Consider the following 21,354-nt stretch of genomic DNA (forward strand, 5'->3'; position numbering starts at 1 on the left):
CACTCAATTACATCGTTACAAGGGAAGAGTTCAGCGACGAGCGAATTGGATGAGCCTGTTACTGAGGGCTCAGAGCCCCATTTCTCACTCAGCACCGTCGTTTTAACCCCTCAGTTTGGCTCCTCCCTCTTGATGACCACCAATCACACACACGACACCTCCCACCATGGCACAGTCCATTTCACTGTCGCGGAGGGGTCGTTGCACACTTGAAGCAGCAAGAGTCCGGCGGTGGACGGCACGCAGGTGGGGGAAGCAGGACAACAGGTTCCTCGCGCTTGCTCCTGCAGTTCTTTCCCCGAAGGCAGCAAAAGGTTTGCGGAGACTCCCGTCCAAACATACCCGTCAGGTGGCTTCGGCAGCGTACCAAGCCAAGCCCAGGTGGCCCATTGTCTCCGGCCTTGCCGTCCCAGACTTTGAGGCCGAGATTCTGCCTATTGTTGGTCACTCGCCGTCCCAGGAATTTCGTTTCCAGGAAGGATGCAGGTGTTCTAGCAGTGTGAGAACGCCTCGTCCGCCGATTCTCATGGTCAGCGCTTTGCCACCGACTGCCAGTCATAACAGCATGTGTTGTTTTTCAGACCATCACAGTCAAAATCTTTGTGTTGCCATTTTTGTGGCAGGTCTTTGCAAAGGCAAGGTAATTCTTGTAGGTTGCGTCATCTCAAAACAAGTTAATGTACCACATCGCTAGGACTGCAGTCAGTGATTGAAAGGTAAACATACAAAGGATTTAAAAATTAGGTTTAAGGTGCATTGACAACAGCGAAGCAGTACGTCAACTTGTCCCGAGACCTTGCAATCTGCAAGAACCACGTTGCCTTTACAAAGACCTGCCACGAAAACGGCAGCCCAAGACCCTTAACCACAATGACTGAAAGAGTGGCAGTGCAATGGACAATGCATGGCCACTTAAGAAAGCCGTCCATGATGCCTTTCAGAACAGTCAACCCTGGCCTCAAAACACTGGGCTTCAGTTTGATACAAATTCTGTGTGGATAATCGTCTTTTCATAAAAGACACGTCTAGCACTACAGCCAAACGTAATGACAAATGGCTGTTAAAGCTGTGTCCAGGATGTTCATCGCATTGTGCATCTGATTCTCACTATTTTGCCAGAGTCGGTAATCACCCCATACCACAGCAGTGCCAGTAACGTTGGTTGCCACCTTGCAGGGCACTTTTGGCACTCTCCCCATAGCCAGGATTATTGGCAATGCGTGCACCAGTGTGATTAAAAGAAAAATATGACTCCTCCAGATCAGTAAAGTTAATAATGAAATATTTTTTTAAAAGAATTTTTAAGAAATACATGAGTGAATTGAACTAACACCAGAGCAGACTCTAGCAGTCAACTGTGCATTAGTCCGCTGTGCCACTCAAGCAATCTTTTTCCTTTACTGCCAGTCTTTGGTATATAATGTGCGCCTCCAAACATTCAAGAGAGGGCAAGAACCTAAGCCGGACATTATCACCATTACATTGCACACCGTTGCATCACGTTGATGTGACAGTTCATTCAAAATTATTGTAATTACAGCAAGGGGCTCAACCCTGTCAAGGCACTCTGGAACATGTTATTTTGCTTCCTTAAAAAAACCGTGCCATACACTTGTGAAGGTACAGACGTGTTAGTTTAATTGGCATCCTGGTCGCAATGGTACCAGACATTCTGGATCACCATATGCAGAGGCAGCCCGCAAGAAAAATAAATCATAGGGTACGCTTATCACCATTTGTTGCCAAATATCTGATGTCATATGGATCGATTGGAATAAGTTCCTTTTTCAAAGCTCTCCGAAGGAAGTCCCCCCCCCCCCCCATATACAGACTCCCTCCCAACGGTAAATAAAAACGTGCTTAATATCTTCCGGTATTTTTTTGCAAGTAGACCAGGGGTCTCAAACTCTCCTCAGCTAGCGGGCCACAGTCATGGCATTGTCTCATGCAAGGGCCGGGACAGTGAATAAGGTAGGATTAAGGGGGGGGGGGGGACTTGAACGAAATGTCAGCTAACGTTGCTAAAAAGACTTTTCCGATATCTCACATATGGGTCATTTCTGAATTGACATCAGGTTTCGTGAAACATATTGACAATGAGGTCCAGAATTGCTTAAATCTAGACTCCGATTGTGAAATATGGAGCTTTCATTCCACAGCTATATGTTTTCACGGATGAGGCATGGGGTAACTCACGAGAAGAAAAATGCTCGAGAAGTTTCGTCTGTGTAGCTCATGAACATAGCAATTAAGAAAGCTGTAAATGTAATTATAGGGACGAAGACAGTCATCTGCGGGCTGGTCCGAGTGTATGAAACCCCCAAGTTGACATTTGGTGCCCTATGGTAAGAAAAATCCCTGCTGTTCCATAGACGCCTTTACCGACGACATGTCAGTGGGCAGTTTGAAGGAGAACGTTTTCGTTGCCGGTTTTACAAGCTTCCAACTACCCGAGGATTCGCTGAATGCGCTGCAGCATTTCTTCCAAGACCGCGCACTGCTTCAAAAACGGACACTTAGAAAACGAACACTATCAATATCTCTAAAGAAAACGCGTAATAATCTTGCATATCGCCTCCGGCCACACACTGAGCCGGCGCTGACACATCACGTGCACGAATGAGCTGCGCACTCTAATGGTAACAAGCTGCACTGGTTGGTTAACACGCTGGACGTAACCTTAACGGTTGTTGTCGTTAAGTAGGGACGTAAGGATGTGCTCAGCTAACCACATATCTTTTTGCAATATTGGCGGCACCACCACAAAGCAAGGATGCGAAAAACTTCTATCAAAAGAATATACGTGACTTCTACAATATAACCGGGCTCGTCGGCTTCGTTGATATCACGCAGCGCACCGACAGATTACACGGACCCGTCCTGTCTTCGTGTTTTAGAGCTGCCAATTACGTGAAATGCAGTATTATTAACCCTGCGCTACCGTAACTTGCCCCACTTCGAGGTACTATTCATGCTATTCACTCAAAGCTGCATAGATCCTAAACAAGGACGCGCCCAGCCACGCCAAGCGGAAGCGCGCTTGTGCCCCGCATCGCAGAGACAAGCCATGCAAACACGAAAAAACACAGGTGGTGTATCGCACTGAGGCTTACCTTCGCACTGCGCTCGGCCTGGCGCCCTACACTTTGCAGGTGAGCAAACCTGCAGCACCTGCAGCGCCTGGTTGCAGGTAAGCTTGGCAGCGCCTGGGGCCTGGTTTTCCTTTGTGTTATGGCCTTATGGGTCGAAAGTCGATTGCGCATTCGCGGCTAACACGGCGGGAAATTTGAATTAAGCCCTGCCTGAGCGAGGAAGAAATCGCTCCATATAATTATCGGAAACAAATTTTAAGCCTATCCTTTGCGTGCTGCATATCATAATGTTTGGTGCTTCGGCAACACTGGGGGCGTCCGCCGTTTTTTTTTTTTTTTTTTTTTGGGGGGGGGGGGGGGGGGGGCGTCGCGGAATCGTCTGCTAGCGTCTCCATACAGCCACACCTTGCAGCATGCTCATTCAAGTGCGCAAAGTAATAGGGTCGGCTGACACACGGTGCATTTGCTATCGCAATTGAGCTCGATAGGTACCGTATTTTTCGATCGCGATTGACCCTTTTGTACGATGGAGAACTGAGTCAACCATCGAAAATGTTAATCCCTATGTGGCTGTAGATGGCGATCGAAAGTGCACCCTGTGACAAGTGACAACCGTAGAAAATCGGCGCAGTAAGGAGCAACCGGCAATATTAAGATCATGCTGCAGAGAAACTTCTGCTCATGTTATCTAGCTAGAACTCCGAATGAGGCACGCGCGCGTGTGTGTAGGGTTCTCTCGCATTTGCCTCCAATCATATATCAGAAAGGTTGCGGCTGCATGCAGCTCTAAGCCTGCTTGGTTGCTTCCCACAAAACGCAGAATTCACTTGCAGTCATATTCGTATATATAGCGCAAGAAACCAGACGCAGGCACAAGTAAGGAACACATACACAGGACGGGACACAGGTGTTCCCAGACGCAGACACAAGCCTTGAATCCGCTTGCCTCGTGCTTCATACAGATATGTGCATAGGCGTGCGCAGGGATTCCCATCAGGGGGGGGGGGGGCGAAGGTTCATCGCAGCGCCCCCCCCCACCCTAGCTATTAAGTCAATAAATAAATAAATAAATAAATAAATAAATAAATAAAACTTGGGACAGCTACGCACTACTGGTGCGTACACCGAGGAAAGAGCGGAGCTCGTGGCGTTGCCCTCACCCAATGTATGGGGCAGATTTTGCGCCCCCCCCCCCCTTAGGTGACTAGAAAGCAGGGGCGTAGCCAAGGGGGGGGGGGTTGGGGGGGTTCAACCCCCCCCCGAAATTTTTCAGTTTTGCTTGCGTATATAGGCACGCACACATACAAACGCACGCACGAACATACATAAAGTATGGTTGAACCCCCCCCCCGAAAAAAATTTCTGGCTACGCCCCTGCTAGAAAGGTTAATGTACGGGGCAGATTTTGCGCCCCCCCTCTTAGGTGATTGGGGGGGGGGGCGCCCCCCCTGTGCGCACGCCTATGGATATGTGTGCTAAACAGGAATGTAAATTTGAGCATGCTTGTCGTGTCAACCGCGGCCACTTTTTAGGTGCAAACCTACCATGAATGAAGTTGCACGCATTTCTCGGAGCAAGAATATGTGCATTTACCGCAAGCACGCGCTGAAGCCCATGCTGCTTCGACACAAATGGTTCATCACCACATACAAAAGCAGCGTGCTCGGCTCCCGAGGTTTCTATTTAGGTGGCGGTAGCAGACGACGTCGGAAGTCAGGGCGTTGTGGCGTTGTTACAAAGGCATTATGAGAAGCGTAACATTTTTTCGGAGCAGTTATTTAGCATTTCGTACAGTGAGTGACGAAGCCGACGCGGTATTTCATTGATTTCGTCGAAGTGAAGTGCCACATAGTAATAAAAAAATTGCAGCACGTGGCTTAGCTCGGCTATTTAGCCAAAGGTTCAGCTGATTATTCTTAGCTTTCCAGATCGTGTAGGGTTATTAGCCTTCTTCTGTTCATTCTTCGTACGCTGAACCGCTAATTGCCAGGCAACTACTTCGGGATCTGATGAGATAAGCTTCACGGCACTTCTGCGCCGTCGAGCAGCATTTGCGCTCTCCTTCTCCGTGGCGTTACTTATACCTGCAAACGCCAGTCAGAGGCGCTATCAAGCGGCTCCTGGGGGCCGCCGCCGGCTCATTGTACTAGCGTACTATGAGGAACCGCTTTATTCAGCCGTGCTCGAGCCCAAAATCCCATTGATGATGATATTTACAGATGACGAAGATGCACAAGTGATGATGATATGTAAAGGGGAGGAAGAGTCATTCACTTTTCGCGCTCACACTACGAATATGCGCTGCAGTGAAAAGAGAAGATGCACTCGACTTCTGTGTTTCGGCATCGCTCGCCTCGCAATCAGACGTTCCGGCCAGGGGTGGTGTTGGGGTGCCGTAATCGATTAATGGAAGTTTAAATCGATTAATTCGATAAATTGAAAGGCGGACATTGATGACGATTAATCGTTTTTGCGGCGTACTTTTAATCGATTAATCGCTCATTGATTTTACCATCCCTGACAGTTTCCGTCTCCCCTTCTCGTCCCGCCCTTTTAAAGGCCCGAACACACGTACGCGTTGCAGCGCGTCAACGCGTGACTTTTTGACGCGGCGCCGCGTCCTCTCCTTATGGAGAGAGGGCGCGCAGCTGGTTGGTGGTTGGTAGACGAAGAATAAATCTTCGTCTACCAACCACCAACCAGCCCAATCAAGCACACTGCTCAACGTTTCTTCAGCGTCGCGACAGCGTTTCGACTACCAGCACTGTCTCCAAATAAGGTGGAGAGGTGGTAGGAGAACCGGTTATGGAGAGGAGGACTGCCGCTTCGTCTTTGTTTGCTTTGTCGGTTGCCACCAGAGATCCTGGATGCTCAAAAAATCATCCGTTGTCCGCAGCTAATCGTCCTATTCAGCGCTCACAGGAATTTACTGCGCCTGCAAGGGGGACAGCGGCGGCTCATGCAGCAGAGGTAGTACACTCTAGCAGAGGCTAGCTAGCTATGAAGTAGGAGCACTACCCGTGGGCTGTTGCTGCGTGCTGGATCAGCTCCGCCGTGTCCGTGCGAGCGCGCATCGCCTCCACTTGCATTCTCCCTCGCCCTCGTTTTGCCCTGCGGTGATATTAGCCTAGAAAATCATAACTTTGCGGGTGAAAGCAAGCAAGTGGGGGCGATGCGTTCTCGCACGAGCAGCCAAACTCTCTCCCGATAACTCGAAAATATGCCAAGATCGCCGCCACTGCACAACCTTGCAGAGCGCTCGGCCACGCGATCGCGGGATGTAGCTCACACTGAGCGCGATAGTACAAGTGAATGGTGAGCGCAGTTTAGAAACGTCACAGGAAAGCAGGAACTGGTTCTTCGAGGCGTTAACTGCGCATACGAAGATCAGAACAAGCTTTGATTTCAGAAGGAAAACAATTTTTCAAGTTCAGTGGTCACTGCCACGTGTTAGCTCGGCACGTGCCTTCACGACGTGGCAACTCGCGCTCGTGGCGATGGTTCATTCCACGCCAACTGTCCCGGGCTCGACCACTTTCGACGTAACTTTTAAACATTAATACTAAAAAATTTACCGAATGTGGAAAAATTCTTAAACTTTTCTTTCGTGCCGTGGCTGCTTTTTGAAATTTTCAACGGTAGCAATACCTGGTTTACCAAGCATCTTACAACAAAAAGATAATTCGCGCATGCCTATGAATTTGTTTTCGTGAGATTGAAAGGCATTAGGTTTTTATATACAATTTGAAATGAAATTGTTTTCTACAGCTGCAAAACAAAGTGCAGAAACGCTCTGTTCACATTTTCTTTGAAATGAGATGTTCTCAAAATAGCCATTCCAACTACGTGCTCAGGTGGTCTAGATATGGCAAAGCAGCAGCTAAAAACGTTTCAGATAAAAGATGCTAATTTTGATAAAAGTTCCTGCTTGTGGCATATTCCGTTGAGAATAGCTGTGCGGCACTTCTGTGTAAAAATATTAAATTACTACGTTGCACAATACCATTTAATGGCATTTATTTTAGGAAGCTCAAACGGGTAACTTGATTTTAAGCTAGGAAATAATTTTGCAAATTATACACTGGCACCCTATTCCGGTGTTGTTGTGCCTCCTCTTCTTTGTAGTGTACACTGGGGCTTTTGGGTAAGACCGAGTTCATGCAGTGCTCTATTAGGGTGGCTGGAAGGGGAGGTGTGCTGAGCGCGGCGGCCAGCCATAGGAGAGGGTGGTCCTCTTTCGCGTGATCGCCGCTAGGGCACAACATAGCGCTGCCATCTGGGGCGCCGTCAGCGTTTCCGCGGCATCCGGCTGTCAATGCTGTCAACGCCTGGACGGCGGTTTGTAGTTGTGTAGTTGCTGCGAAGTGTTGGCGTGTTCGGTTGATTCATGAGTGCTGTGTGCTGGCAAAGATGCCGTCTATCTCAAAGAAAAAAACTCAGCGTTATTGGTGCTTCGTGCCAGGGTGTGATACCGGCTACAGATCCTGTTCGGAAAAGTGTCCCTTTTCCGTGCACCGATTTGCCAGGAACTGTTCTTGAAGTGGGCATGCGCCATTCCGAGGGCTGACAAACCGCTTCAAGAGAATTCCGCTGTTTGCGCAAAGCATTTGCGCAAACAGAGGAGTGAATGACAAAAAGTCAAAAAATTAATGACAAAAAAGTCAAAAGAAGAAACCTTGTGTGATGTGAGACATGCCGCGGAAACGATCAAGTGCATTATGTTGTACACAATAAAGTTTATTTACCTATTAACATGTTGCATTTATTTATTTGGTTTATGAATTGAGCCTGAAAAGACTACCGAACGTTGTATTACCGTTTATGCCATGGTTTAATTCTGATTTGGTTGGCGTAAATCAAGTTATCTGCTTTCGCACGTAATGAGGCGCACGAATAAAATGATCAGAGCGCATTGGAACATAATTAAGCCCCCAGGGCCGTAAGTAAAGGGGGGGGGGGGGGGGGTTGAGGGGGTTCTGACACCCCCGAAATTTTTTCATGCTTTATTTATTTATCTATCATAGTACCCACTGCGCCCAAGGGCATATTACAGTAGGGGGGAAGAATACAATATTTCGATACAAATACAGATTCCGACACTTTAACATTACAATAAACACAATTCACTGTCAACTTACGTAGTGATACATGGGATATACGCAATATAAATCGGGTTCATGGTACAGTTTTGTCCTTACACAACCGTGCCAGTACACTACTGGCGACCCAGCAGTGAACTTGAAAATATATCTTCATGTGAAGTAATTTCTGCTACTTCAGGAGATGACCTATTCCACTTGCTTATCGTCCTCGGAAAAAATGACACTTTAAATGCGTCAGTCTGGCAGCTTATTTCCTTTATCTTATTGGCATGATGTAATCGCTGCGAAACGTAATCCGGTTTGTGAAAGTATCGCGAGGGGTCCAGACCCGTTCGGTCATGAAATACGTTATGAAGTAGTTTCAACCGCAGATATTCCCTTCGTTTGTGTAGAAGTCCCAACCAAGCCTTTTGCTTTTGAAACACTGAAATTCCTGGTATATAGCCAGAGCAGACAAACCAAACAGTCATGTTGTGAATTCTTTCTAAATTGGACACGTCACTTGCCTTCCACGGATCACACACAGCACAAGCGTAATCTAAGATAGATCGAACGTTAGACATGTACAGTTGTCTTGGCCTCAAATGGTAACTTTTTTTGCATTTCTGCGCAGGAAACCTAGCACATGCCCGGCTTTAATTGTGACGCGATTGATGTGACGGCTCCAGGAAAGGTCCGGTGTGAAATATACATGAAGATGCTTGTGTTCGCGAACTGATAGCAGCCTGGTTGAATTTATAACATAATAAGAGTCATGGGCAGCCTTTTCCCTAGTGAAACACATATGCAGTTTTTTTTTTCCATTAATAACATACGCCACTTATCACACCATTATAAGACCCTGTCGATGTCATTTTGGAGAGTAGCGCAATCATGGGAGCTATGTATAATTCTGTACAAAACGCAGCCATCGGCAAATAATTTGATATGTGATGAAATACCTGAACAAATGTCATTTATGAAGATGAACAATAGCGGACCCAAGACTGACCCTTGGTGCACGCCAGAGGACAGATCAACTTCCCGGGATGCATCTTCCTATTGATGACGACCTTCTGCCTTCACAAATTTAAATACTCGTTTATCCAGTTCACAATTAACTGTATCGTTCACATTATACATTTTTAGTTTTTCAATTAATAAAGAGTGGGGTGCAACGCCAAAGGCTTTTTTTTTAATCTAGGAAGAAGCAGTCAACAGAGAAACCCTTGTCTAAAGCACAGGATAAGTTGTGTGTCAACTCAAGTAATTGTGTTGTACAGGAAAAACGACTACGAAAGCCGTGCTGCTGAGGATTAAGTAAGGAATGCGTGTTCATATGAGTCATAACATTGGTAAATAGAACATGTGTTCAAGTATTTTGCATGCGACACTTGTGAAGGAAATGGGCCTATAGTTTAAAACACTACTTCGCGGTCCACTCTTGTGAACAGACACTAAGTTAGCAAGTCATATAATCATCGAGTAATGAATATTCTTCTAAAGACTTTTCGGGTAACACTAAAATACTTGCACGCCTTCACAGCGACCACCACTTGCTTTTCGTCTCAACAAAACTCGGCTCTGTACCCCGTATTTCAAAACCGCATGATAACAGTACCGCAATACAAGCTCTGCGCTAAGGAACTGCATTATCAGCTAAAGTTTTATATAATTTGGTAACGCATTTCTACTGAAGCGTTCTCCCTGCCGAAGACACGTTCGCTGACGGCGCCCCCGACGACAGCGCCGCCCCACGGCATTCACGCGAATGGCGGCCAACTTTTGCCGCCCGGTCATCACACCTCCCCTTCTAGCCACCCTAGCTCTATCTCAAAGTGAAAGAATGAAACGTACTACAATATGCAATGGTCCGGGAAGCCTCTCACTAAGCAGCGAACGCCTGAGGAGACAGGCCAGTACCCATTGTTCAGATTAGGCGAAAGGGAGAAGTTGGAGGGTCGCTAGGATGGATGTAGCTAAGGCCCAACGATAGAGGGAAGACAAAGCATCCACCATGTTTTGAGGTGTTCCCGGGCAAGTTTCAAGCAGCGCTACTTTCTGTACACTGCATGACGAATACTTTTGTGTCCTGGTGAGATTTACACACCTAGAGTTGACTCTTGACTTCCCTCCTTTTGGTGATGTGCAAGTGCTGCCATCTATGGACACCAAAATTTCAAATCTGAGTTGCTTTGAAGCTGGTGAGCCCTCTGCAAACAGGGAGAGGGGAGGGCTTCTGCGGCAGTCATAGAAAAGCTACTGATGGGTTTGTTGCCAGAACAAGAACTAGTGCACAACGGTGCCATTGGACCACCACTGTACACAATGCTGTAGTCAAGTCATTGTTGCAATGCAGTCATCTGCATATGGAGGGTCACTAGCTCCCGTTCCCCAGTCTACACAGGGTGCAAGACATGTGAGGCTCCTTGGCAATCTACACCACCTGTTGCTGAAATAGATATTCTCAGTTACTTCTTGCTGGTCAGCAATATAATCAAAACAGTGGAAAGGAGATGGTGATCCCAAGTTTTCTCCTCACACGACTTCACAGTCACAAACAACCATGCCATACCTGAACTGGGCAATAGTCAGCCGTCAAGAGAACTGTCAATATGCAATTTGTAGTAGCATTTCTAGATGTGATGACCCTGCAGCATTGTACACCATTGTGTCATTGCTAACACAATGAGTGTCTTCTATAAGGCTCATGACAGGCAAGAAAACCACAAACATCAGTAGTGTGTCTTTTTTATATGAATATGGAAAACAGGACTCATATTTCTTATTACACATTTCCTCTATAAACAATGATGGAGCACAACAATGGATGACATCTCCAGCATCCATACAGGAGGCAGGAATATGCAATTACTATGAACAATGTAAACACTGGCCCCAAGCACGTGCCACCCGTTCCCCAGTCTACACAGGGTGCCCCTCTTGGTGTCAATGAACTGTTCCAGCCGTCAACTGAAGAGGCACTGTGCAACACCAGAATCAGTCTCCGACACGCTGCACACATCCAACGGCAGAGCCCAAGGGGTGCAGCAATTCAGAGCTACTTTCAAGCTCTTGAACCCTGCCCTCATTACTCCATATGAACTATACTATACATTTCGTTAAAAATATTCTTACTACAAAAAGAAAAAAAAAAAAAAGTTCGGCATAGCGTAACCAAAGCTGCAGGCCAATCCTCCAGCTCCTGTTAATACTTCATATTGAGTCGCTATAATACACTACTACTGCACTTTGGAGCACTCTTGCTTGCCAGCCTCCATTGAGAAACTCCACCGGATGTGTTGATCAGATCCCGCTGTCATTGCAGGCGTCTCGCGAGCAGATTGCAGTGCTGTGCTTCTTCTAGCAGCCGGGTAGAGCGCTGGTCGTTCCTCTTTACATGCCCATGCCACCCATGCCTCCCATGCCGCCCATTCCTCCCATACCACCCATGGCATCAGCCTTGTCCTCTTTTGGAAGCTCCACAACAACAGCCTCGGCCGTCGTCAAGAGGGAGGCCACACCAGATGCATCCAGCAATGCTGTCCGCACAACCTGCACACAAGAGCAACCAGTAAACGACTGTTGAGCTGCGACCAGAGGGCATGCAACAATTTGTCACAATTTCTTCCAGTACATGGAGGCCCATGTAGGTTAGTAGCTCAGACCACTTATCGTGCAGGACCGGCTATAATGTGGGCTTCTTTTTTTACTCCTGTTTGCCCTTCCATAGAACATACTGTTTATTATGCAGTTCCCCAAGATGAAAGGCTGGTTATAATGCGGTTGCTGGAAAATCCCGCCAACAAGCGAGGCAGCAAATACGCTTCTCAAAGGACATGTGCCGGATGAGGACAGATAGCAACGAGGGCATTAAGAAAAAAGGGGGTACACAGAGCGAACAACCGAGCGGGGGAAGGCGGAAAATGGCCACAGCAGGAGCTAGTAGTCACAGGCACACAGTGTGAAGGGGGGTGACTGCCTAGGCGATGAAGCCTTTGCACTGGCACAGGCATGGGTATTGCTAAAGTCCCTGAAAAATATTAAGTAGCGCTAACTGCGTCCCTTCCCCTCTGCCTCCTCTCCTAGCAAGGGTGTCCACCAGGAAACTATGGATTTTTCCTGCTGCAGTGCAAAGAGCTTCTGTATGCTGTTGTAGCTGTTTTTGCCATGACTGGCACAGCAGATAGGCTTACTGAAACCTGCAGAACCACTGTACAAACAGCCGCAAGTGCGGTGAACCACACACTGTGCACTGATCACGTAAACAAACCAGAAGTGGACAAACAAGATTGTGCTTGCATGACCTTCTAAAAAGCTAGTGCATCGCGCTTGAAAACAAGTGATTTCTTAGTGCAGCCGAGTTTCCAGTGGCGCTGCCATCAAAAGTGAGCACTGTCCTGTACTCACTGATCACGTACCATACATTTGTACACTTGCGTTAAAAAAAATATGCCACATGCTTCTGTATACATTACATTGTCATATTTATAGTTATTCTACCGCATCTCTGACCTTTCCCATTTTACCAATTAAAAGTGAAGCGCCCATGTGGTCTCTAGCAGAAGAATAGCACAAGCCCCACTTTTCGGCCAAGAGCTCCTCGAACTTTGCACCTCAACTAACTTCATTTACAATCTGCAAAGAGCACGAGAAAGGAGGTGCCTGCACACTGACATGAATGGTGCTACTTCAGTTATATTTCAGAGACTTTAGGTATGGCTGCTTGATGGCTGCACATGCTACATGCTTTGCATGGAATGCCACACCCACATCAAGAATGCCTGAATAACTGGTGACGTCGCAGTAGAGTGCAACAGACATCGTGCTTGCATCCCTGCCTGCAAATTTAAAAGCTTCATGACTAGAGCTTTCGTCTATGCTGCCAGTATGTGGACTTCCAAGCTGGGCAGGCTTTTGCTGCTGATCTTCCTGCCATGAACTTAAATTTCATTTCACGCATGCTGCTCTGGGGTCGGGGCTTGAGTGCAATTTTTTCAACACCTGATCTCCATGCCTAGAGGTAAGCTTCTCATGAGAGCATGCCAACTCGCAAGCTAGGCCTAAAGAGCGCCAACTGCCTCATCTTCAGCGGCTGCAGGCAATCAGCGTTTTGGGTTGGTATCCACGCAACCAAATTGGGCATTCAAAAATGCACATCTTGCAGCTTTCCCTTGGCACAAGGCCGCAATCTTGGCATCACCGTAAAGAGGAGAGATTGGAGCTTAAGGTAGCCACAATGCTGCATTTCTCAAATGAAAAAATAAAACCAGCTCCCTTCAGAGTTCCGTTTTCTTAGCTTTGAGCTCCATATTCTTTGAGCTCAATTTTCCCAGCTTTCATTTTTTATGCAGTTGCTGTCAGTCATCCTAGTGCCCGTTTTACAACAAATAAAGACATGTAACCATTCCGTTTCTTGCACTTCGATCCTGAAACGTTCGCGACTGCCGTCCATATTTGTCTGCACATCATACAGATTTTCATAATTGGCTTTTTGGAAAAGCTGCTGGTAAGACAAAATGTACAGGCAATTTCAAATTTTCTTTTGTGTGCTCATTTGAACATAAAAAAATAAACCAATAGCTTTACAGCACAGAATAAGCTCTTACGAATATCCTTATGCAGATATTCTGACGAACTTGTGTCTAATTCATTAATTAATTTTGGGATGACAATGAGAGTCTATGAGGTGTTGTAACTCAAGAACTACGACAGATATCTCAAAACCAATTTCAGTTTTGATATCAGCATAACAAATTACCTCCGCATGCCAAATTTCGCCACTTTATCCCAATACAGTCGCCGACCGTTTATTTGGACTCGGTGGGAACCGCCGAAAAGTCCGAATAATCGGGAGTCCGAAAAAATGGATTCACCAGAAAAAAGCACTTTTATTGGCCCAGCGGCCGGAAAAAACTTGTTAGTGCGCGTCTGTACACATGTACGCTTACGCGTGACCAAGTCGGCCTGTATTTCAGCCAATGTTTGGCCACCCGTGATGGTCGGCAGTAGCACTGCAACGGCCTATGCTAAATCCGCATTTGATGACTGGTGTGGGAGGTGCGTCATCACGGCAGTCACTGTCCACATGCGCTGGTTCGAGTAGCTGACAGATATCTCATCGCCCAACTCGGCGAAAACTCCCAAGCAACTTCCACCTGGTGAATAATCGCCGCTTTTTTCGCCATCGTCACGGCCTTGTAGTTGCCGCGTTTCTTTAGTTCATGGAACGGGCAGCGTCGGAGCAATTTCAGCAGATCAGGCCTCGCACGTCAAGCAACAAACAAGGGAGCGGGACACTAAGCTCGGGATGCAGATCAGGCCTAGCCACAGAAACATCTGACAACGCAAACCCTCACACACCAAAAGGAAACGACGTTGGGCTAATTGATGTTGCAGCGCTTCTGTTGTCGTACTCTCTTTGTCCGAATTAGGATCCGCGTCGTACTCGTATGCGCTGTCATTCTCCTCAAACGCCGCACCGAGCCGATTCCAATCTTGGCTTGGCTTGGCCTGCTGTTCGGCCGTGGTAGCCGTTCAATGAATACTTGACTGGCTAAAGCCAAAAGGCAACCGTTACGTGTAGTGAACAAACATAGCTTCGAGATCGGTAATTTCTGCATGAATTTTTGACACTGGCACGATCTCCAGTTATAGCCAGTGCAACATTTCAGTGCTGGCAACCTATCAAAATTTTGTAAACATGTTTTGTAAACATTGCTGACAGCTTGTCATGGCGGTCAACGTCGTACTCGATCAGCCGGCCGGAGTCCGAAGAATCGAACGGCGGACTGTGGGGCGTCCGAATTTTCGGTCGTGAGTTTACATTACTTCAATGGGACGAGTGGCGGTGCCGTAAAGGTGTCCGAATAAACGAGCATGTCCGAATTTTTGGCGTCCGAATAAACGGTTGGCGACTGTAAATAACAAAGATAGTTTTCATTGCCACGTCTCCCCTTAAGGCCAACAATGGTTATCCTTTTCGTTAAATCGAGCCGTGAGTGTAAGGTTACTTGTGCAATTCTCACCTTGGTGGGGTCAATGATGCCGGCCCCGATCATCTGGACGTACTCGTTGCGCATGGCATCGTATCCGAAGTCATCCTTGCCCTCCACCACCTTCTGGACAACGACGGCTGCATCAACACCGGCATTCTGGGCAATCTGCATGCAGGGCTGCTTGAGTGCCTTGCGCACGATGCCCACGCCCGTGCGCTGGTCCTCGTTCTCCGTCTTGACACTGTCCAGTGAAGGCAGGCAACGCAGCAGGGCAGTGCCACCACCTGGCACAATGCCTTCCTCCACGGCAGCACGAGTTGCATTGAGCGCATCATTCACCCGGTCTTTTTTCTCATTCACCTCCACCTGTACGACAAAAGACAGCCACTGGTTACTAAACTTACTGTAAATATCCTCAGGGTCTAACAGACATTACAGAGGGCAGTGGGTTGCAAACAATACCAATACAAAAGGTAGAGAAAAAATAACAGAAACATCAGGCAAATGGCGTTGACTGAGGTTATTGTTATTACAGTGAAGCCTTGTTACAACAAACACCACATTAACGAACATTTCAGATCAACAAACTTTTAAGAAATCCCCTGCCGGCTGCTTATAGTTTCAATGTAAAAATATTTCACAACTACGAACTTCAGAATAACAATCGTTATTTAATTCCCGTGTCATTTTAACAACACTTCAGTACTACGAACTTTTATCCCGAAATGTGAGGATTCTTAGATTTCTGTGTATCGGTCATGGCAGACGGAGCTGCAAGCTAGCAGACGACGCAGCGCGAAGAGCGGACGCCCTCCTGCAAAAACCTGAGATGGCGCTTGAGACATGCGCTGATATGTTCGCTGCCACTCGTAATCGCACCGTCTCGTACGGCGGAACGGGCTTTAAAAGATAACGCCTGGCGTAACGGCAACCAAAGGTGAAGTCACCAAGCGCCCGCATTGCGATCTGTCTAGTCCTCAAATGATGGCGGTGAGCATGCATCGTCTCGTTTTGGCGTCTGATAACCACAAACCTCCCAGAACAAATTTTTCCTGACAGGTTTTGACAACCCGCTGGCAGGCAGAATTGCCCAGCCAGAGAAAAACGAATGCCGACTGCAACAGCGCCGCACGATGGGCGGAGCAACCCAAAAACGAACGCACTCCGGGAGAAAAGTGGGGGGGAAATTATCGGCCACATTCACAGGGCACAATGACGGCGTTGCTATGGTTATGTGTCGCAGCGTGTTGTGCAGCAGCGGCGGCGGCATGTGCGTTTCCGTAGGTCTTGTACTGAACCATGGTGGACCGGAGGAGCATTGTTAGTTCGCCCGGCTGTCGTTGTAGCCATGGGGTCTGAACAAAAGCGTGTGGAACGAGTGTGCATCTATGTACAGTGCTACAGATGAAGGATTTGCAATGCTGAGCAAAATCATGCCAAGTGCTACAGAAAATACCTTTATTTTTTTTAAAGGCGTTTGACAGGGGTGTGCGAATATTCGAAATTTCGAATATTTTTCGAATAGTGTTTGCTATTCGATTCAATTCGCACTGAAATTTTACTATTCGAACTATTCGAACTTCCCAAAGACAAATGCAGTCAACGTCCGGTTGAAAGTGACCCCTTCAGATTTTCAATATGCTTCACCTCATTACACTCTCGTATTGCGGCAAAGCTGCCTTTCAAGCTCCGTTACGGTCGAACTTAGCCAAGAGACAAATTCCGATTGAAAGTGGTCCCTAGATTTTCAATATGCTTCACCTCAACACACCCCCGTTTTGCGGCAAAGCTGCCTTTCAAGCTCCGTTACGGTCGAACTTAGCAGAGACAGTCAACGTTCGTTTGGAAGTGGTTCCTAGATTTTCAATATGCTTCACCTCATCACACCACCGTATTGCGGCAAAGCTGCCTTTCAAGCTCCGCTACGGTCGCAAATGTATTAACTCAAGAAAACGCTGGTTCCAATATGGAGATGAAAGATGTGGCAGAGTTGGGGGCTCAATTAATGCTGTTTTGGACCTGAAATTTGGGCAGGAAGTCCGAAAAATTGGACGCCGAAGCTTTTTAGCATCCAAAATTTCAGATGTTCTTATATATCAACGTCTACGAGGCAGATTTGGAACTCCGGACTTGAAGAGAGCAGACCCTTGTCCGCCACATCAGTTGGGCTTCCACAGAAGTTGAAAGAGGAGGAGAGGCTGAGGAAATGGCATCTTTGCCTATCACGTGTAAAGTGTTGTTGGCAACACTTTGGTTGCACCAAATCATGTACATAAATACAATTCGGCCTCTACATTGCCTCATTCTTGATAAGAAAGACAACTATGAAATATGACCCCATCAGCGCTTCATCAACCTAGCAAAAAGAAACTTTCATGTTGCTATCTCACAAGAACGTACTTAGGGATTCTCTGCAACTTTTTCTGCAATTTCACTTCGAATTATTCGAAAAATGTTTGAGAAATATTCGAAAATTATTCGATTCGATTCGCACTCAATCTTTATTATTCGAATTCGCTTCGCACCCAAAATTTTGCTATTCGCACAGCTCTAGCGTTTGAAGATTTTGATGGCCAGCATCGCTGCCTGCCTTTGGGTCGGTGTGTGGTTGACAGAGAGCGGCGATCGAGCAATTTGGAAGAGACGCGGAGGGGACAACTGAGCAAAGCAGAGAGAGCGCGGAGGGGGGAAAGGCACTGCGGGGAAGCTGCCACCGTCGCCGCGTGGCAGCTGTCTGCCACTTCGCGCTTCACAAGTAAATGGGAGGGCCCCCTTTGCACAACTGAATTAGAGTTGCCGAGTACAAAACTTATCACACGACTGCAGTTTTCCGTGGTGCTGAACGCTGCTGCCGAATAATCGTATTTTCCGGGAACGTATTACACGCAGCTGTATTGGGTTATTTTTAATTTTCGCGATTTAGAGCGTAGGAGCCGGGAAATCGTACTAAGCGGGAACCAAGTTCTACTGTACTCCTCAAGAAGCATTGTTTCCAATGAACCCCCCCAGATACAAGTAGCGGATATGAGCCCACAGCGTACCTCGCTGGAGCCTCCAACTCGCAGCACTGCCACACCGCTAGCCAGGCGAGCGAGCCGCTCACCCAGCTTCTCCTTCTCGTACTCGGAATTGCTGAGCTCGATCTCGTCCTTGATCTGTCCCACCCGGCGGTCGATGTCCTCCTTCTTGCCCTTGCCCTTGAGCAGCAGCGTGTCGTCCTTGGTGATGACCACCTCCCCGACCTGGCCGAGGTCAGATGCCTGCACGTCCTCCAGCTTGATCAGGTTGGCCTCGTCGCCAAACACGATGCCGCCCGTGGCCACGGCCATGTCCTGCAGCGTCGCCTTGCGGTTGTCCCCAAAGCCAGGAGCCTTCACAGCTGCCACCTGCAGGCCCACCTTGAGCCTGGAAGTAAATTAAGCCGCTCTCATCTGAACCCGACAAACATCACTGCCCACACAGTGAAATAGTATTTAAGGTATGGACAACAGCCCAGAACTAGGGGTGTGTGAATATTGAAATTTTCGAATATGAGTAAGGCAAGAAATACTGCCTTCAAATATTGAGTCGAATAACAGATATGTCAAGTTCATCATCGTCACGCTATCTTATGGCCCCTGCAGGATGATGGCCTTTCCCAACAATTTCCGTCTCGCCCTGTCCTGCGTTAAGCTGAATCCATTGTATGCCTCCAAATTTCTTAATTTCGTCTGTCCACCCAACCTTTCGCCATCCTAGGCAACGAGTGCATCGTTAGAAGTTGCTAAATGAGAAGTAAAATAGCTTGTCAATACTGTTTTAAGGGGGGAGGCTACCTTCGAAGGGCAATTTTTTTGTTTGTTGAGATATCTTGATGAAATTTTCAGGATAGATTAATAGCAAAGCCATTTGATTAACCACATAGTTTTATGCAGCTATGTTAACTAGTTCCCAAGTTACAGCCATGTGTCGAAGTAGTTCACATGGGTCTATTAGTCAGGGCCTGGAGAAGTTGGAAAATGTGCTAGCACTGTAAAATTCACTATGAAGTTTCCTGGATGGGTACCCTAGGGCAATACAAAGCCCATTTTTTAAATTTCTTTGCTAAAAATTTTTAGCAGAGCACTGAATCTAGTGTTGCTCATGAGGCTTTCATCAATGAAATTTTAATTAAATATAACAAACTACTGACATCATATATTGAAAAAAAAAAAAAAAAACGGTTTTGTCTTGCCCTGGGAAATTTATTCAGGTGCATAATAAAAAAAACCTGATGGAAATCGGATTAATGGTTCCAGAGATATCTCTCGGCTAAGCAGCATCACCAGCCAAAAATGTCATTTCGAAATATTGGGCTTCAAAAGTTTCGATCACGTATCTTGGTCTGAAATGACCCTGTAGATTTTAAAAAATGCGTTTTTATTGATTTCTATCCTTTGCCACCTTTTCTGGCTTTTTTTTTTTTTTCGTACGAGTCGGGATTGCGATCGCCGAGGTTGATTCGAGATGCCAAGCTCATTTCAACTATGCATTCACATGCCACTGGTGCACGCTGGAGATACGAGCGCTGACACCGTCGATGCAATTGTCTTTACCGATACAGAGGTTGCTTCACTGTGAAAAGGGCCGTCATAATCGTTGTTGGAAGTGCGCTTGACCACGGTAACAAAGTTAATATAAAGATTCAGCGCACGAACTCATCGAACCGCGACTACCGGCGTGTCCGATAACACAACGATCGCAGGCACATGACACTTCTTAGTCAGCGGGCAGGATGCGATATCGTAAACATGGTGTAGAGTTCAGGAAGTGCTGGGAGCGATAACAAAATGCGAAGCGGTACACACAAAGGCTGGCTGCACGACGATGACGACGGCAGCAAAGAACGACGACGCACGGAGCAAGCCCCGGAGAAGGCCATCGCGCCATCGCGCGCAGCAGCCAATAGCAGCCGCGCGTTCCCCCACTTTTTCGAGGAGCGCGCGCTTAGTCCAATCGCAGCTGCGCGTTGGGGCGGGAAACTCGAAAACCCCTGCGAGCCCCCCAATCATAAGCGAATCATGCTTCGGCCGCGCCACCACCCCTACCGCCGAGGGCGGTAAAGAAATGCGCAGGAATTCACGAACAAAACAAAACCAAGATGGCGCCGATCGGTTGAATGGCGCTGGAACGGTGCTCGCTCGAAGTTGGGCTTGTTTCGACGCTTGTTTGGCCGGTGCAGCAGCTGCCGCTGCTCGTTATAACCCAATTTGACGTACTTTTACAATGTTTTAAGCGTTCATAATTACAGGAAAGGTCGTTTGTAATACGTAAAGCCCAAATATACGGTTTTTCAAGAACCGAGTTTTTCGCGATTTTTCTCATTTCAAAGGGCGCTTAAAGGGACACTAAAGAGAAAAAGGGTTTTTCTTGCGTTAGTAAACTACTCTTTTACAATACTAAAATCACCAAGCTTGCCGTGAGAAGATGCTTGGCGAGAGAGAAAATGCGGGTGGCAACGCCACTTAAAGTTCCCGCAACAATCACCGTGAAGTCGTAGATTTTGGTGGAGTCTACTAGGGCCTACGCAGCTCCTAATCAGTAAAAGCGAAGTACATTGTCCTCTAACAGGGCCAGAGAACTAACATACCAGGTTTAAGGAAATTACTTTGAGCTAATGTGGCCAAAGTACGACAAATACACTTTGAAATCTGTGACGTCACGCGCAGACGTCACGCCTGGAATGCCTGCAACTCTGGTTACAGCGACATGTATGGCTACGATCAGCAGGATCGAGTGCACCACAGAAGCATTCACTACTGGCGGAAAATGAAGGATCACATCACGACATGCAGCAATCTGAAAACTTTGTTTCGGTGCCAGATCGCAGCATACCTAGAGCTGGAGACGAAGATTGCACAGTTTAACCGGGAGCTGCGCTTGCACTTTGCTACCGGGGACCTCAAAGTGCATCCAAATTAAAGCTGTTGAGACGGTGGTGACGTTTTATGAAGATAATGCTTGAGCCCATCTTTTGGCTTTCTGCCACGTGGAACTTATGTGTAAACACATGTAAATAAATGGCATTTTCACTATACACCATTTAAAATTGCGTTTGTTTCACGGTACAAGCGCCTTCTGATACTTTGGCCATTCCACGTACTTTGTTTTTTTCATTCGATTTTCATTACAGTCAACGTCCGATTTTTCAGACTCCCTAGGGAC

At 47.2% G+C, this 21,354-nt stretch overlaps 2 protein-coding genes across 3 annotated transcripts in view; both read right to left on the bottom strand.

Moving 5' to 3' along the window:
- Nucleotides 1-3,278, bottom strand: part of LOC119386541 (FUN14 domain-containing protein 1) — a 49,102-nt gene extending 45,824 nt beyond the window's left edge. The window contains exon 1 of one of the 2 annotated variants that reach the window (XM_037653812.2): nucleotides 3,114-3,278. In XM_037653812.2, coding sequence (XP_037509740.1) covers nucleotides 3,114-3,263 — 150 coding nt within the window. In that variant the 5' untranslated portion in view covers nucleotides 3,264-3,278. The remainder of the gene's footprint in view (nucleotides 1-3,113) is intronic. The other variant, XM_037653813.2, reaches the window with a different exon arrangement.
- A 7,630-nt stretch (nucleotides 3,279-10,908) lies between these two features.
- The window catches only part of LOC119386542 (heat shock protein 60A), a 36,920-nt gene continuing 26,474 nt past the window's right edge, over nucleotides 10,909-21,354 (bottom strand). The window contains exons 5-7 of the mRNA XM_037653817.2: nucleotides 18,213-18,576; nucleotides 15,202-15,537; nucleotides 10,909-11,728 (exon numbers count right to left, since the gene is read on the bottom strand). Coding sequence (XP_037509745.1) covers nucleotides 11,570-11,728; nucleotides 15,202-15,537; nucleotides 18,213-18,576 — 859 coding nt within the window. The 3' untranslated portion in view covers nucleotides 10,909-11,569. The remainder of the gene's footprint in view (nucleotides 11,729-15,201; nucleotides 15,538-18,212; nucleotides 18,577-21,354) is intronic.

Source organism: Rhipicephalus sanguineus, chromosome 3 (assembly GCF_013339695.2).
Source record: "Rhipicephalus sanguineus isolate Rsan-2018 chromosome 3, BIME_Rsan_1.4, whole genome shotgun sequence".
Classification (NCBI taxonomy): domain Eukaryota; kingdom Metazoa; phylum Arthropoda; class Arachnida; order Ixodida; family Ixodidae; genus Rhipicephalus; species Rhipicephalus sanguineus.